The sequence below is a fragment of the Sturnus vulgaris genome, chromosome 7 (genome assembly GCF_052056855.1).
Source record: "Sturnus vulgaris isolate bStuVul1 chromosome 7, bStuVul1.hap1, whole genome shotgun sequence".
Lineage (NCBI taxonomy): Eukaryota > Metazoa > Chordata > Aves > Passeriformes > Sturnidae > Sturnus > Sturnus vulgaris.
Genome location: NC_142249.1, coordinates 30,524,371 through 30,540,766, shown reverse-complemented (window position 1 = coordinate 30,540,766; position 16,396 = coordinate 30,524,371). Strand labels below are relative to the sequence as shown.

General features: G+C 38.8%; 1 protein-coding gene across 1 annotated transcript in view; it reads left to right on the top strand.

The window, feature by feature from the left end:
• CLASP1 (cytoplasmic linker associated protein 1) overlaps positions 1 to 16,396 on the top strand; it is a 169,543-nt gene that overhangs the window by 108,382 nt on the left and 44,765 nt on the right. The window contains exons 25-31 of the mRNA XM_088168262.1: positions 2,339 to 2,401; positions 6,276 to 6,379; positions 8,810 to 8,833; positions 9,738 to 9,982; positions 13,555 to 13,618; positions 15,177 to 15,340; positions 16,212 to 16,290. Coding sequence (XP_088024388.1) covers positions 2,339 to 2,401; positions 6,276 to 6,379; positions 8,810 to 8,833; positions 9,738 to 9,982; positions 13,555 to 13,618; positions 15,177 to 15,340; positions 16,212 to 16,290 — 743 coding nt within the window. The remainder of the gene's footprint in view (positions 1 to 2,338; positions 2,402 to 6,275; positions 6,380 to 8,809; positions 8,834 to 9,737; positions 9,983 to 13,554; positions 13,619 to 15,176; positions 15,341 to 16,211; positions 16,291 to 16,396) is intronic.

Genomic DNA, 16,396 nt, shown 5'->3' with positions numbered 1-16,396 from the left:
AAGTGGGCTGGATTTCAGTGTTAACTTGTCAGTGTTCTATGTCACTGTACTGTGTTTTGTTTATTTTATTGAAAATACAGTAGTTGAAGTACTGTCTTGAACCCTTGTTCTGAAAAGCAAATGCTGTGTATCAGAACCATGGTTGGTGTGAGCTTTGTACACTTCCACCAGTGCTGAAAATCAGACTTACACTGACTATAAAATCTCAGTTACAGATGTGTGTTACACTGTTTTATTGTGAAGAAAGATTACCTGAAGAGTAATGCATTCTAGAAATACATTGTTATTAGATCGTAAAGGTTACATAGGGAGGAAGCTTCAGTTTAACAATAGCAACCCAATGTGGTTGTTACCCTATTACCTTTTCCTTGTTTTCATCGAAATGCTTTAAGATCAAAAATGTTCATGAACTTGTTAATTATGTGGTGTGTAATTAATCTGAAAGAAATTTATATGTCAGTTTAAGACGAAACAATGTGGTTCTCTTACAGTATTTTTAGAACCCAGTTAATCTTGCAATAATGCAAAGGTAATACAATCCTGCTGTGCATGGTCTGGTTTTGCTTATAAAGATTAAGTTATATATTTGTGAATTATACTCAGAGTAACTAAATGTAAATGACAATATTCTTGCATTTAATGATATCATGGTCAGTGTCAGCACTGACATGCTATAATTTTGCAGCTTGTTTTGGGGCTGCAGTGCAGGTATGCATGTCTGTGTATCATGAGTCCTGCTTCCTAAGTTAGTAAAAACAGTCAAGAGTGAATCTATACTCAGCCTCCTTGCAGAAATGTGGGTTTTAGAATTTTTTTGGTTATTCTTGTTTCTCCCTGGGTCTTCATCTTGCAGTGGTGTCCACAGGGGCACAGTGGATGGCTTGGGAGAAAGCGATTGTGACCTATGAACCTTAATTGTGAGGTTCAGTCCATAATCCTGCACTGATCATGCAGATCTTTCATGAGGTTCCTTACAATGTCAGTGGGATAGTTCTCGTGAATAAATGCATGTGTTCTTCGTGGCCAAAAGCCAAATTGCATATAGCTTTTAGTGAAGCTCTCAAAGTTGAAAAAACCCACAATTTTATTTTCCTCGTGTTGCTGATTCCTATTTAATTATATTAGTTTTTTGTGTTTATGAATGCTTTATCTTAAACAGAAGACTTAGAATTTTTCTGTTACACACTTATGTGCATAATTGACAAAGCCTATTTGTATTACAAGGTGATTCTGCTTTATTTTTTCAGTTTCTTGACAGTACTAGTTATGATGTTAAAGCAACAAGGCCTTCAGTGAGTCTGTGGTGATGAATTGCTTAAATGAACAGTCAGTTTCTTGGGTCAGTTGCTTTGAGCTGGTGAGCATGTCATTGCTAGACATAGGGAAAACTTCTTTAGAAAGACAAAATTTCTGTAATTTGGAAATGACCGGGCCCATTTTAAATTTGCTTTCATAAAGAACTTGCTTGTCTGCTGAATCCAAGAACTGAAAACCTCTCCAAAGGCATTTTGTGATTGATATGCTGCTAACAACTGGGAATTGAAGTGGGAGCTATATTTGGCTTAGGCTCCTCCGCTACTGTGTGCGCTCCATTGCTTTTAACAATTTGTATACATGTGTCATTCTAGATGAGTGTGTGATGTGCATATTCTTGTTAGTTCTGCATGTACATACTGAGGTTCAAGAAACATGTATGCAAAATTTGTTAAAAGCAAGAGACCTTTGGAAGTAACAACACCTGAATATGTGTGTATGTGTGTTTACTTGGAAAAGAAACCAACCCGAGGACCTCTATCTGCAGTGGTTGGTGTCCTCCCTGTATGACTCTTTCTACTTATGTGGTTGCACATTCTCTTTGTTAACGTTGGTTTTATTATGCATAGGCTAGAATGTTGTGGAAAAATACCTGCAAGCACAATTCATAACCATTCCTCATGGCTTCACTTTGGGGTTTAGATCAGACACATCTAAACCCTTCTCTGTAGTTATGTGCTCCACGTTCTGGTGACGGCCGCCTGCCAGACCTGCAGGTCTGGAACGTGACTGATGTGCATCGGGGTGTTTTTGCTGGGCTGCACCCGGTTTGGGAGTGTTCCAGATGAGTTGTGTCATGCATCGTGTTAATGGTCACGAGGGGAAGGGGGGAAGCCACAGGCGGAGGCGTCGCTGTGGGGCTTGCACTGTACCTGTTACGCATCCGCATACAGCGCCATTCCCTGTCACTATGGAACACCTCTGCCGGTAGCGGTCACACGCATCCCCTTCGGATTGTGGCATTTTCTGTCTCGGGTTCAATGTGTGTTAATCCTGTGGGTGTTGCCATTCCTTCTACTTGCAGCTTCTCGACGTCATTCCAGGTCCACTAGTGCTCTCTCCACTGCTGATTCTGTTGGGCAGTCAGGTGAACAAGCGCTAACTGCATGAATCCGCTTCTTATTCGTAGTCTTGTTTTACACCATCTTAACATTTGCCATCGTGTGCATCAGCCAGCACTTGGCATGTGCTTCTCACCACTGCGGGGCTTTCTGTTCTGATTTTGTTCAACGTGGCTTTTTGTTTTGAGTTTCATTTATTGGATGTTTTTAATTTTGTGTATTTTAGGAACATTGTGAACAGTGTTTAAACAAAGGGTGATCCAGGGCTTTCACAATTCTCCAGTAAATTGGATCAGTTGTGCAGCATGAGCTTAATCCTGACTGATGCAGAGTACTTGCAAATTATTTTTCCTCTTTAGCAGTGTATCACTTTCCAGTGCCTAGGATAGGATCCCAATGTGTTTCATCCCATTTATTACTAAATATTCTGGACTCCTGTCTCTGTTAATGAAAGTTCTTTGTGGGATGCCCTCCAAAATGCACCAGAGCAGCAAAAATTAAGCACCTGATGAGCTTTCACAATGAGCTTTGGAGCACAACACATGCTGATCCATCCTTCATGTAATTCTGAAGGCCTTGTCCAAAGTACATGGAAGTCTTTGAAAGAAAAAAAGATATCCCTGCATTTCACTGGGTTTTGCATAATGTGACTGATGGTTACATGTAATGAGAAAAATCTGCAGATTCTAGTTACTTCTGTCCCACCCCTATACTGGATTTGCAGTTATGGAGAGCCCATCGTTCCTTTTGAAATAAGGATATTTTACTGGGAATCTTAAAAATAATGGAATGAGGGCTGTTAGCTTTGGGACAATACAGACTTTGTGGGGACAAAGATAATGTAAAAGATGAGGGCTTCAGTGTTTTCTTGGAGGCTAAAATTGTATAAGGAATTTGTTGTACTGAAAGTTATTTAATTAACACACTTCAAATAGGGAGTGAAAAATACTGTTTCTCATGGGTCTAATTAAATGGCTATCACTTAACTAAACTTCCCTTATCATATTAATTGACAGAAGCAATGCAAGCTGATTTGTCTGGTATTTTTCAGATAACAATTTGAATTTGTATTTAACCAAAATAATTAAAAATAGATCAGCTGTAATACAGATTTAAGTTTTGTTTGCTTTTGGCTTCCTGTGATAGCCACTTCTTGTTTGGCTCCTGTGGTTTGGTACAAAAATTAATCAAATTTTGTATGGTTACTTGTGTACTCCAGAAGGCCAAAATATTCTGAAAAAAGGCAAAATCGGTATAATAATGGTGGTTGCAAATTTTCACCAAGTTTGTAAGAAGTGTAGGGAATGAATCTAGCCAGGGAGACAAGGGAATGTGGCCAGAGTATAATCTGCAGATTTCTTGTCCAATAACACTGAGCTTGACTATACTGTTATTCCTGGAGCCAGATGTGTTCCCAACCCCACATCAGAGATATGTTGAAGTCTCTCCTATGGTCTTATTCTGGAACTCAAATATGGCAACTGTGTCTTGGGGAGAAGTTCAGAGTAACTTAAGTGTTGCAAATTTAAAAATCACTGAACAAAGTAGTTTAGAAGATTCCTGATAGACATGGAGATAGAAGCCAGCATGCCACGCTGTACTTAATGTGTTAAAAAAGCTCCATTTTCTTTCTTTATGCTGGGTATTTAAACTGATCTACAATTGAATTACTTTGTCATTTTGTTCTTCATTTAAAAAAAAACCCAAACCAGCTATCTTCCCTTTTCTAATGTAATACTAAATTTATTCGAAAACAAATGATGGTATTTTTCATACTGTATATTTTCAAAAATTAAAGCCAAATTCTGATGTCAGTAACACTTGAGTAATGTAACTGGGTTGGATTTAAATATAAAACCAAGTCCAGAACTTACCTCAACGTTTACAGCCCTTGTACTGTACCAGATCTCATTTACACTTAGGAAAGTCCTTGTCCTCTGTACAACTTTATAGTATATATATCTCTGTAGGGGTGACTTCAGTTTCAGTCAGACCTACTGCATTATCATCTCTGTGCTTCTGTTAAGAGTGCACAGATTTTTCCATTTTAGGAATAAAGGACTATTCTATCTTCATATTTGAAGTGATTTTTCAACCCAAGTGCATTAAAAAAGGGGATAGTAATAACACATACAACTTTTATTTCTTTGTGAAATGTCATTATTTGATTACTTTTTGGCAGTAGTTCTAAGAAGTTTGTTTTTTTTTAATTTTATTTCCTTTGTAATGTGTTTTGTAAAAAATGTGCTTTTGTTGTAAATCAGAAATGTCTTGTCTGGGAACGTAACTCTAAGAAACAGTAAATTTTGACAGATATCACTTCTATTTGAAATAAATATTAGTCTGCAGGAGCTTTTTTCGAAATACTTTGGATTTTAAAAATCTTCCCTATTTCCCCGCAGTAGCTTAATCTTGAATAAAGCTTCATAATTAGGACAGTCAAACTGGCCAGCTTCAATCTCTGATTTAAATTATGCACGCTAGCATGAGCTAATCCCTAAAAGATATTTCAGTGCAGTAGATTCATAAATAAGAAAGCAATGAAATTTTGTGGCACGCAGTATTTTCCCCAAAAACACGCTAAGCTGCTGAGCACCATGTTTGGCCTCAGTTTTGAGCAAATCCACAATATGGTTCAGCAATTTGATTAGCAGTATTTTTCCACTGTTAAATTAAATATAGATGAACTATTAGAAGACCTGTGTGACTTGACCCCTCTCTCCTGCTGCTTGATGTGGATCAGCTGAAGGTCTCTTAAATGGGTTCGTGCAGCTTGATCCATGCACCATTGAATTTGCTGGCAAAACTCCTGTTGGCATGTGTGAGTACAGGGACAGAGGTGTAACATATGTTCCAGGAGGGATATTCTAAGTCCTCCATGAGCAAACACAAGCCCACACGAAAAGAAAAACTTGGAATGTTATAACCAATCTTTCTCCTAATGGACCAGAGCCAGGATTCCAGTATCTGGTAGCTGATCTGCCCCCTCTGGAAAAACTGCCAGAGCCTGGCCTGGGTTACTGATTCTGTCATAGCTCTGCTAGTGGACCTTTCTGAATTTGCCTTTGCTAAAGAAACTAATTTCAGTAACTTTTTTGGTAGACTAGGAAAATGATAAAATAAACTTGATAGATGATAAAATAAAAATGATAAAATAAATTAATGTTAGAAGTGTAAATGGCATTTTAGACTCAATGCCATTGCTTTGGATGCCATTGAAAGTTTTGCCATCAAATTCAAAGGTAAAAAGATTATATTGTCTGCTCAAAACCAGTTTTGATATAGAGCTCTGGAATTTAAACTTCTTCTCAAGAGAACCAGAAATTGGAGTCACTTCACAAGTGAGTTATTAACTTAATTTTTATACTGTGAAGGTGTAGGGATATAGTCTACTGGTTAATTAAGACTTGAGACATAAAATAGACTAATCTGATGCTGCTAGTCTCACATCCTTGCCTGAGAGAAAAGTTGCAGGATAGATGAGTGCTTGAGTATTTACATGTTCTGACACTGGGCATGAGTCTGTCTCTCTGAAGTTAATGAGAAGCTCTCTTGATTTCTGAGAGTGCCAGATTGGGATGGGCATGTCTGCCTCTGACATTAAAATAAAACTTTTGAGACAACTAAGTAAAAAGAAACAGAAAATAGATACCCTGCTTTCCAGCTTAAATAAATAAAAAGTTACCCTGAGGATCCAAAATTGCCTCCAACGCCCAACAAACAATAGTTTATTTCTTACCCTAATGGCAGACTCTCTGGAGCTCTGGGTAAAAGGGTGTTTAATGGAAAAGCACTGTGAGTTCCCAGAGTCCGTGGGGAGAACTACTCGGGCACCTGATTAAGATTCCAAATGAATGTGAATTCATTTAACAATCCCTTTCACTGTTGTCTTTTGTGCAGACCGGTTTGGACTCGGACAGCCAGGCAGGATGCCTGCTTCTGTGAATGCCATGCGAGTCCTGAGCACCAGCACAGATCTGGAGGCTGCTGTGGCCGATGCACTGGTAAGAGGAAAAATACAAAATGCTTCCAACACCGGAAAGTGCCTTAAAGTTACCTGTACGTATGTTCTCCTCTTTCTAAATAGCTTTATTCTGATCGTGCCAGTGTCTGATGCTGTAGAGTTAACCTTTTGCTGGTTTGACTTTGGGTATACTGGCAGCAGTATGTTTTTCCTTATTCCATGTCAGTTCTTTCAGCTGTTGTCAGACAGAATGCTGTGCCTTGGTGCTACAGCATGGGTTGAATCAGCTGTTTGCCTTTCACTTGGCTGTCAGAGCATGTGCCCAGCACTGTGACCGTGCTCAGCACTCGTGGGGTTGGAGATTTCCATCAGTCCTATTACCTACATGAAAATTTTGTCAGAAAAACAGTGTTCTCTGTTAATGTCAATTCCTAATCAGGTTTCAGCAAGAACAAGTTTCTGTCCTGTGCTATTTGCACGTGGGTAGATACTAAGAGAGTTCATAACTTGGCTTGCATGGAATGTGTACCATCTCATGCAGTTATGTTGTAAGTTGAATTATATTTGCCACGTTTGCTGCTAAAACTTTCAAACATTGACTGCTTTTCCTAGGAAATTTTATGTCATTTAAAAAAATGTATAATCCTATTGTACTATGGTATCTCTTAGATAGAACCCAGAAAGTGTCTTCTGCTTTCCAGAAGGCACATGCTAAGCCTTTGTATGTAGCTCGAATATTTGGGGGAAGGGGGATGTCTAGAGGCAGGAGAAGTTGTTGTACAGTACCAGCTGGGTACCCATGGGTCTTCTCCAGCTCTAGACCTGAATGAGGGAAGGATTTCCTGATGTATCTTGAGACAGATCTCTCAGAACCTGTCTCAGCTGCACTTGAAGGAAGATGAACCATGTTGCCAGTTTTTGTGGTACATGGCCGTTCTCCATTTCCTAGTTCACTTTCCCCAAGAACGGCTAACATTTTCCTTTTTATGTCTGATTATCACCCAGCTTATGACAACTATTAGAGTACTTTAGAAAACCGTCCCTTTTTACAAAATTTACCTTTCAAAATTTGTGAAAAAAGAAAGGTAGAGCAATGTATAATGGATGGCACTGTTGCATTTAGTGAACTGAATTACTAGTGAGCATTTTCGTTACCAAATGTAACAGCTTGTGAGCCAGTTTCTGCTCTCAGCACCTCAAATTTGCTACCAGGGCAGTTCAAGACATAATTACAGGCAATGGTTTTCCTGTATAAACGAAATCAGGCTTTATCCCTGCATGTAAGCAGCTGCTGAATACAGATTTCTTAAGGGAGGAGAGTGTCACAGTTTTTCAATTGACTGCTGAGCCCTGAGATTTCTTTGGGCGTGACTTAATCTTCAGCTAGTTTTACAGAGTGTTCTTTTAAATATTCCAGCTTTGAAGTTAAGTAAACTGAAATGTTAAAATTTTGAAGGGCTGAACACTTAAAAGAGAAATACTTAAGTCTAGCTGGAAACTAGCTGGTGCTGCTAACTTGGTTGATGAATCTGAATTTGAATGGCTTCAGGAGATGCAACACAATCTTGTTGATCCTTTTTTTCCCACCACCCCAGTTTTCTCTTCTGACAGCAGGCAATTTACAAAGCCTGTGCAGGCTCCTTTTGAGAGTGTTGTGGTGCCAGCTTTTACCCAGTAGCTGTGTTTTCAGAGTTGTCTTTTCCATGTAGTAAGAAATGAAAAGAAGTTCAAAGATAGCTTAAGCCAAATCCTCAATTGAAACAATACATGGTGGGTCATTCTGTGACCTCTACTCCCTCTGTACAATTCCAGTTTGATCCACTGCTTCTGTTTGAGCTGGTATTGGCCTAAACCCACGGTGTCTATACTGGGAATCAGTGCTTGGCTCTGTCAGAAGAGCTCAAAGGGTGATGGAAACTTTGCTGTTAAGTAAGGCCTTTAAGCCAGTGGTGCCAACCAGGGGGTCTTAAAGGAAGCTAATCTTCAAAACAGTGTGGTGTAAGAACTGTGGGTTGAAAGAGAACTTGGCAAGTGAAGTTGATTAAATGTGCTGTACTGTAGATAGTGGCTTCCTCACATCAGAATTTCTTTGTAAGACTGTAAAATGAAATGCTGCCAGTCATATGTGGAGAAAGAGAAATCACTACCAAAATCTCTGGTATCTTTCATTGCAGGTTTCTGAAAAGTAAGTACAGAGGTACTGAACGTAGATCTGTTCCTAAAAATGTTTTTACCAGATATTCTCACTTACCAGCTCCCTAAGGGAAATTATAGCCAGTATGAGTAGTGCAACAGTTAGGAGATAAAGTCAGGCATTATTATACCCACTTTTATTTTGCAAAAACTGTATTTTTTTTAATTTGCTAAGACACATTTGCTATACGTTTTTGTTGCAAAAACAAACCCTACATAAGCTTCTGACATAATTCTCTATGCTTTTTCCCACCCTTCAATATTTTCCTGCCTACAGCTGTTAGGAGACTCCAGGAGCAAGGTACTAGTGCTTTCTTGACTTTTTATTTCTACTTTCCAACTCTCCCCACCCTGTTGCTAACGCCCATGATACTGCACGTGAGTTAATTTCTATGCTTCAATCCTCCAGTCCTAGTGGAAGCAAAACTCTGCTGGCTTCACAAGTCCAGGACCTGCAGGACTGGACGCTGGAAGGAATTCTGTAGCACACGCTTTAGAATATAGATGATCCTTTTTTGATACATTATCTTGTTAACCCTGTTCTTTTAAGGTTTATTTAGGAGGGTTTTTTTGCTGCCATAATTATGCTACTATTCTTTCTGTAAGGATCAAGGCTGTAAAAGATGTACCTAAGGGAATTAGGTCTTTAATGCCATGCTATGGAAATGGGTGGGATTTGAGTACTCAACTCCCTTAGCAGCTTCTGGAAAGAATCCTAGCCCAAACTAACAGAGAAATTGCCATCTCCTATATCCAGTGCATTTCTAGAGTCACTTCAGTATTGATATCAAAGTGACTGGGCATGCCAGCACAGATTCTTTCAGCTATTTCTTCCTTATCTTTATTTTTTTTAAAGTAGAAGTTGTATCATCATAGTATCTGTAACAATGGAACTGACCATAATTGTTAATAGAACATTTATTGTATTTAATTTCATTACCAGTAACTTAATTTTACTGGGCATAAATACATTGTTTTCATGCTGGGAAGGCAGGCCCTCTTCCCCTGAGTCACTCAGTCTGATTGAAGTCAGTGGGGTCTGTCTTGCTCTGCTGTGGGAGGTAAGCAGGCAATGCATGGTGACATCTTTAAAACACTTCAGTCACTATAACAGTAGCACTAATCTTCCTTTCAGTGATTGCAAATAGAATGTTTTTGTTTTGGCATCGATGTAACTTGGTAAGTGTGAGTTTCCCCTTTTCCAGAAAAAGCCAGTGAGAAGAAGATACGAGCCCTATGGGATGTACTCTGACGACGATGCCAACAGCGACGCGTCCAGCGCGTGCTCGGAGCGCTCCTACGGCTCCAGGAATGGCGGCATCCCACACTACCTGCGGCAGACTGAGGATGTGGCTGAGGTCCTGAACCACTGTGCCAGCTCCAACTGGTCTGAAAGGAAAGAAGGACTCATAGGTCTTCAGAATTTACTGAAAAGCCAGCGGACACTGAGGTGACTTCTTCATTTTTTTGGTGTCAGTAATTCATTACGGATGGTCTCAGCCAGAAGACAGTATTATGTACTTGCCTTATGGAGAGAGAGATAGTGTCTTCCCATGGCTGTGAAGGCTTTGCTCTACAATCTGGGATTGTAGTTAACTTTTGGAAAGGTTTCTGCTATGTCATACGTGTAATTTGTGGCAGTAATGTAGAAAGGGCTCAGGTAAGCATGCTGTCTTCTCTTAGCCTTCATCTGTCTCATGAAGACCTCCAGTGGTAGGTGTTTGCTGCAGCACAGTGAGATTTCCCACAGTGGTGCTGTTGTAAACATACTTAAGGGGTGGTGCCATTTTTATTTTAGTCTGTTTGAACCTTCAATATTTTTTCCCATGGCAATTTAGTTGGTGAAGCAAACATTGCACTTACTCTAAAATGGCTCTAAAATGGGGTGTGTTTCAAAGCTGAGATCAGACAGTACTGGCATTGGCTGTACTTTGACTCTTCATGAAGGCTGTGTTAGGTGTAATTATAGATCCTGTTTGTAACTCTTGAAAAATTTTATATCAGAAATTCGTGTCCTATAAACAGTGTAGTGTGTAATGTAGAGGGAGGTTTCTCAGGGCAATGAAGTTTGTGTACCAACTCTGAAACTGCATATGGTAGGAGAGGGAGACCTTTTTCATTTGCTGAGAACCACAAAACCCCTTCAAACACCTTTGACACATCCCACCTTAAGAGATTTTAGAATTATCCAGTAGGTCTCAGAATTATCCAGTAGTCATGTGGAAACTCCCTATGGCCACAGGTCACGTTAACTGGACAACTGGCTCTCAGGCCATAGACATTTCACCCTTAGTTTATGGAGAAAGTGTTTGAAACAATCTGTTTATCTCTTGGCTCCTTTGAAGGTAACAGTCACAAATAGCAGTGACATTTTTATTTTTTTGTTATTAATCGTGTGTACTTCAACCACTTATAAACTTGTATATAATTTTTTAGAGCTTCCCTACTTGGGTTTGTGCAATTGTTTCCATTTTAAAAGGGCTTCACACGGGCTGAAAATAATTTGGTGGTTCATGTTAACAGTCTGAATGAAAGTGTCCTGAGAGCAAGCATGAAAAAGTTGGTTTCTCGCCATCATAAAAATATTCTAGCACTTCACTTGATGTGATACAGGTCTTAAATGGGAAGTGCTACAGGTTTTTAAAATAGGTAGTTAGAGTCTCTAGATCAGAGATGCTTTTTGATGTGGTCTATTTCTGAGTCTCTTAAAAGATACTTCCACTATGTATGCTCTCTTTTTTCTTTCTCTTTAACAAACTGGAAAAACTATGGCACCTCGTTACTTGTATGAAGAAGTTGGGTTAGATTTTGATTTTGCCACAAAAGTGTGAGGATTGTAAGCAAGGTTTGGCGTGCTGCTGGGGATAGTTGCAAGGGAGAAAGTGCTGAGACGTTTTGGTGGTGGGCTATTTATCCAGGTCAGTAGATCTTAGCAGAAATACTGGTGAAATTAAACTCTTGATTTCAACCCTGCTGGTTGTAGTGTTTGAGCTGTGCTGTCACCAGTCTCTCAAGTTAGCAAATTGTCTTAGCTTTGATCCTGAATACTTTTTAAATCTGTCCCAGAAACTACACCTCTGCGCAGTTATTTTTTTAATCTGATACTGTGTTTAGTTCTCTGTATTTCATTTTGGTTTTCTTTTGATCTCCTTCCTCCTTGGTTCAGAGTTGATCTGGTGCCTGTTCTAATGATTAGATTTTATCATTCTCCTTGTTCCCACGGCATCTTGAGAACATCATCAAGGTCATTAGTCCAAGGGGCAAATCTGTCTTCTAATTAAACCTGATACCTTCTGTTGTGGTGTAACATGTTAATAAGAGGCAGTGATGTGGCTGAGTTTTCTTTAGTGTTCTGAACTGAAAGATGGATGATCCTGTGTTAGCTGGGATTTGCACATCCAGAGATGTGCATGCAAAGTGGAATGGCACTTACCCATCCTCTTTGTTTCATACAGCTTCACATGGCCTACTTTTTTAAGGGCTCCCCATAAGGTCTTCTAAATAAAACAAAGTAAATGAGTCCCTTAAGGAAATGTTCTTCCATTGCCTGTTGCAGTTTAATACTTGCATTGTTACCTTGGGTCTGTGAGCTTTTAGAAACAGATACACTATACTTGCTGACTTTCTATAACCTTTGTCCAGAAAAAAATTCTTGGGAGTAATAAATAGGGGTTCATTCAGAGAGCTGCAATCTGCATGATGTCAGGAGTGTTGTAGTCATTTTGAGCCTGTGCAGCCTCACCCTGAACTGAGCTGACAGCTTACTGTGATGTTGTTACAAAGACTTTTCCCTCCATACCAGACTCTTAAACCCATTGGTTTTGTGCCCTTTTAAAATTTAATCAGCCTTTCATGCATGGATTTTTTTGGAAAAAAAAAAAAAAAAAAAAGTCCTGTGTTACATAGAAACAATCTAACATAAAATATCTGTAGACGGCTGCCTTATTCTGGCCTGTTTGAAGATTATTTTTAGAACGAGAGAATTTGGTGGATTGTAGAATTAATGTTGGTCTGGAAATCCATTCCCTATAGCCAAATCTTCAATAAATCTTCTCTGAGCAGTCAGTGTTCATTTCACTAGTTGCTCTGGTTTCATTGCAATTGTGAAAAATGTCTATTTGCATCTGTAGTAAGCAGGAAATGTAACTTAACTGCCTTGCTCTGTTTTTGTTTGCACCATGAACAAGAAGAGCTTCAGTATTTTTTGCCAGTTTACCTTGCGGGAAAGCTAAGACTTCTCAATACATTGCAGATAAGAGCTTGGCACCAAAGAGTTCTGCATTTGACTCCAACTCAGTATCTCATGCACCATTCTTTTTTCCCCCTGCCATAAAAAGAGCACTACTGAGCACCTAATAATCTCTTAATAGGAATTTGGATTGTTCCTTGATGTCATTATCTTCTGATTTAATAGGTTGCCATTTGTTCATGTCTCTTTCATTTCTGTATGTTTGGCTCCTCAGTATGCCTGCTTGCTGTCAGACTTTGGAGTCAGTTCTGAACTGATAATAACCTGTGATTCTAGACCGATACTACTGAAACAACTGGGAATTTAAACCAAAAGTTTTGATTAGTATATAACCAGAAAGTTCTGATTTTACTTCAATTTGAAATCCTTGACACAAAAGAGACTTGAAAAACCTATTCTTAAGGTGGAAAAAATGTATGATTCAGTGACCTTGACCCAGACAGAAACTAAGTGCCCCACTTGAAATGTGCACATTTCAAGTTGTCTTCTGGAATCCAGAATACAGAAGAAAATAAAAGACCAGAAAATACAGTTGTCTGGTTTAAGATTTTTTAAAGAAAATGTTTATTAGAATCTTAATGTAGAACTGATGATCTGAGCAGTTAAACTGGAGTAAAGACTTTGCCTAGACACACAAAGTTTTCAGAAGTGTGACTGAAGTAACATTTCAATAAAGAAGGTTAGATTTTTCAGCTGTTAATATTTATTAGCTGGGGTTTTTTTCTGCAACTACAACTTTGGCATTAATGTTGTGTTTTATTTATGTGTTTTAGCCGAGTCGAGTTAAAAAGGCTGTGTGAAATATTTACTCGCATGTTTGCTGACCCTCACAGCAAGGTAAGATCACAAAGCCTTGGCTCGCTCTCCTACATTACTGTGTGCACGTTTGACACTGTTCCAAGATGAGTGGTTTGTATTTCTACCCCTGCCATCTGCTGGGGAAAACTGGGATTTAAAAATCTCCTTGGTTTTCATTTGTTTCACAAGGAGGGGATGTGTCTCAGTCTCTCTTACATTGCTAGAAACTGGTTACTCCATGCTTCCTGTGGAGCAGCCTGATGCCTTTCAGAGGTCACCTCCTGGAGCCAGAAGTTCAGTTTGATTTGCACTTCTCTAGGGTGTATTTTTGGTGATACACAGGGAAGAGTGGTCCATGAGGGGTCATGAGCATCACAGCCACTGGGGTTTGTGTGTTGTGTACACCTGGGAGCAGATGTTTCATCAAGATGCTATTCTGAATCTCATAATCATGTCTTTAATATAGCTACTTTGCCTTGCTTAAAACACTGACCTTTGAATTTAAAGGCTGTGGCATGAATTTACAGACAATTATTTAGAAGAATTGGGCCACAGAATGGGGAGGTAAGACCCACAGGCATGTTCAGAGCTAGTGGATTTCTATGGACAGCTAAGGGGGGACAGGGAGAAAGGAATAGGGAATGTCATGCCCTTTTCTGAGTTTTGCTAGTTAAGGAAAACCAGTAATGGCTGTGTGAAAACATCAGCAGTTGGGTTAAATGCAGTTTGAGAAAGAATAAGTTGTACAAATCTTTGTACTTCAAGACCTCTTGGTAAACCAGTTTTAATAAATGATTGTTGGGTGGGAATTGCATGGGCAGGCAGAGTAGCCTGTCATGGGTCTTGCTCAAAATGTGCCTTTTTGGCCTTAATTATACTGTGGACCAGCTGTCTCACTATGCTTGTAGTACCTACCTCTAAGTTCTTAATGCTTTGGTTCCCCAAGGTATGTGTAGTAGAAAGGGTCAAGGTGTAATGATTTGTTCACAAAATATTTCCAATTTCTGAGTAAGGTGGGAGTTTATTGCACACTGGGCTCAAGTATATCCTTTGTGGCAGCAGTGATTTGTCATCTTCATTGCTTTTATAGAATTACTGATATAAACTCATTAGTTGTGGTGTTAAACACACATAGCTTTGTTCATATAACTGTATATAAACATGTTACTTTCTTGGCTGAGGAGACTCAATCTGATCCAAATGTTTAAAGTAACTGCTGAGAAGAGATTGTGTTTTAAGAGAATGTAAACGTTCAATGAATGTCTTTTATTTGTTGAGAAACTGCATCCTTGATCACTCCATGTGCTAACGAGTGGTTTGTTTTGTTGCATGGCCTGCTTTGCCGTGGAATTCACAACAGAGAGTAAGTGTTTCTTACCCCTTTCCTTCATTTGTTACATGTGGTATTTTAATACAACACATTTTAGACATGTCTTGCCTGATTCTTTTTCCAGAGCAATGTAGTCACTAAAATCATTCATTCATGAAACTTTTATAACAAAATCATCCTGAAACTCAGACTGTAAACCCCCTTCCCCTTTGAATGTTTTTATTTTAAGAACTGTATTTCTTTTTCTGACACTTGTTTTGTTTATAGGTTTTCAGCATGTTTTTGGAAACCCTGGTTGATTTCATCATAATTCATAAAGATGATTTGCAGGATTGGCTTTTTGTTCTCCTGACCCAGTTGCTAAAGAAAATGGGAGCAGATTTGTTGGGGTCTGTGCAGGCAAAAGTTCAAAAAGCTCTGGATGTCACCAGGTAGAGTACAAATGTTGTGGAAGTTTTTTGGGATTACAGGAAGGTGTGATTTTAGAAATCCAGCAGTGCTGTGTATTTTGAGGGCTCCATCTTGATGAACATAAGAATAAAAGAGAAGAAAGTTACGTAACTGTATATCAAGTATTGAATTAAAAAGGCCTGTTTCTCTTCTAAATAAATGACTTTAAAGCATAAATTAAAAAATATATAACTGATTAATTTTAGGGTTTTGTGGGGTGTGTGCTCAGATATCAGGTTTTTTTGATTGACAGGTACTCAAATGGCAGTATTCAGAATATGAAAGGTGCTTTATCACAAAGTTCAGTGCCTCTTTCATGTTATTCAAACACAAATGACAGGTCACGGTAACACCTTGAATGCTACTGCAATACTGACACCAATTCTGTACTCACGTCTTTTTCAAAGGACGTCCAGCACAGGACACCATTACAATAAAGTTCGACTCATTCTAGAAATAGGATAATTTAAAAAGATAAAAAGTAGTAATAATCTAGGAGAAAATAGTGGGGAAGAAAGAGGAGAGTGATCAAAACTGGGTATGAGCCCTAAGAACAAGATAAACCAAGCTGTTTCTAGAGATAAGGGAACAAAGCAGAGTCTGAAATGAAATGGACAGGCATGCCAAAAGAAGTGTACAGATAGTGGAGTGGCAGTGTGTAAAGATACTGATTGAGCAGTTTTCTCCAGCATTGTGTCAATAACTAGCTAATCCTTAAGTTTAGAGTTTCTCCTGTTGATGGTAAAGTTACCAAGAAGAAAAGTGTGTTGAAATCTGTTATGTAAGCTTTGAGGTATTGAGTTATTTTAGTTTATGTTTCATTACATTTTTGCTTTTGTTTCTTTTGGACAGGGATTCTTTTCCATTTGATCAGCAATTTAACATTTTGATGAGGTTTATTGTAGATCAGACCCAGACACCAAACCTGAAGGTCAGTGTCAAAATCCATTTCACTAAAGCATCAACATGTTTGTCTTAGCTTGTCATGTCAGGCATACCATAAAGCATAGAACTGATGAGAAGGTAATTATTGTATT